Raw genomic sequence first — 1,812 nt, forward strand, 5'->3', positions numbered from 1 at the left:
CAATTGAAATAATATTTAATTATCATTTAGATAAAAAATCTATCTTGTATAAGAAAAAGCCTAGTTTTTATTTTATAATTTTGTTAAAAAAAATGAATCTTTGACTTAAATTTCAAATAACATATCTTATTAATATTTTTCTTTAAAATTAAATAAATTTTAAAGATAACAATAAGAAATTAAAAAATATTTATAGATGATGACATTTATTTCTAGAATATGAATATATAAATCTTTATATTAGCATCTTATTATGTAAATTATTGATTTTTAATTGAAGTTATTCTATATTATTAAATAATATATTGTATTTTATAGCTCGAATATTGATAAATTTAAAAAAAAATTTCCATCAGCTGAGAGAAAAAAATAATTTTAGTGTTAAAAGTTAAATTTACAAATCGTTAACTTTCATTTTTAGCACTTCGAAAAAAGAAACGAACAAGTTCATTCGATTTTTATGTTGTCACGTGTAATTCCTTTTTTCACAGATAAATATTTTTCGCAAAAGTATATTTTCCAATTTTGAAAGTGTTCGAAGGTTACATGACGCGAATATGTAGGAATTTCAAGTATAAAAAAAAAAGAACTTGAAATACAAACCTTGAGCATATACCACGTGAATTAATGGTTGCAGAAGACCAATTAACGTCAGACACACAATCAACATCTTGCACTTGGTTATTATTCTAAAATAAGAAATAATTGAGTCAAATTGAAAAAATATTGAAATTGATAATAAAAGAAATTTGGATCGTATTATAAACTTAATAGCATTATAAATTATTGTGCTTTATTGTGCTAAAAACAAATGTAATTATTTGACAATAGAATTATAGACAATTGACTTGTAATACATATTCAAATGTATTACATATAGATAATTATATTTAAAATAGTATAATGAAGATAAATGTTTCTATTTAAATAAAAATTATTTTTAATTTTGCTGAAATGAAAACATATTTTTAATAATTACAAAAAAAATAACACATTCAAAATTTATATTTTAATTAATTATAGTTCTAATGTCAAAATGAATTATATAAATAATAAATTCAAAGGAATTTTTTTTATATGTAATTTCACTTTTCTTGAAGTATTCGTTTTAAAAATTTACGAAACGACAATAACACAATATAATAGAGATAGAACATATTATGTATTACATAAAAATTGCTTTTACGATAAGTACTGTTTCATATTTCGTATATTGTTTCAATTGGTCATTTTTCAAAAGATGATAGATTTCTGATATAACTATTAACTTATAATAACTATTAAAAACAAATCACAATAAATTTCACGAACCTCCTTTCCACACACTTGACGGTTGACTGAGAGTCTTCCGTCATACGCTCACTTTTAAAAAATTTTACTATTTTTCGATGATGATGTTTTACGCATGCGCAATGGTTATCAATACTATGTATACTTATATTCTTAAGAAAGAAAGATTAACACCTATTTTTATCCCTTCTTCAGTCTCTTCTTATTATTCTTATTATTCATATTGTTCGTATTTTCCCTTTACATAGAATTTTATTCTCACTTTAAACAAATTTAGCGATTATCTTACCATGTTATTTTTTTTTTTATTGAAACTTTATTGAAACATCATACATATTATTTACTACATACATACAAAAAATAATAGATATCGTATGCATTGCACGCAACATATTTGCATTGCTGATTTCTAGAAAATTAAAAAGATATTAACTCAGCTATGAGAAAAATGAAGGAATTATAAATATGGAATATTCCAGATATTATTTCATAGATATATATCACACATTCGTTACAACAATG

General features: G+C 21.7%; 1 protein-coding gene across 1 annotated transcript in view; it reads right to left on the reverse strand.

The window, feature by feature from the left end:
* Nucleotides 1-1,473, reverse strand: part of LOC102680743 (venom serine protease Bi-VSP-like) — a 5,108-nt gene extending 3,635 nt beyond the window's left edge. Inside the window, exons 1-2 of the mRNA XM_006612226.2 lie at nucleotides 1,312-1,473; nucleotides 604-689 (exon numbers count right to left, since the gene is read on the reverse strand). Coding sequence (XP_006612289.1) covers nucleotides 604-689; nucleotides 1,312-1,355 — 130 coding nt within the window. The 5' untranslated portion in view covers nucleotides 1,356-1,473. The remainder of the gene's footprint in view (nucleotides 1-603; nucleotides 690-1,311) is intronic.
* Between the last annotated feature and the right edge of the window lie 339 nt (nucleotides 1,474-1,812).

This window comes from Apis dorsata, unplaced genomic scaffold, assembly GCF_000469605.1.
Source record: "Apis dorsata unplaced genomic scaffold, Apis dorsata 1.3 scaffold_99, whole genome shotgun sequence".
Taxonomy (NCBI): Eukaryota; Metazoa; Arthropoda; class Insecta; order Hymenoptera; family Apidae; genus Apis; species Apis dorsata.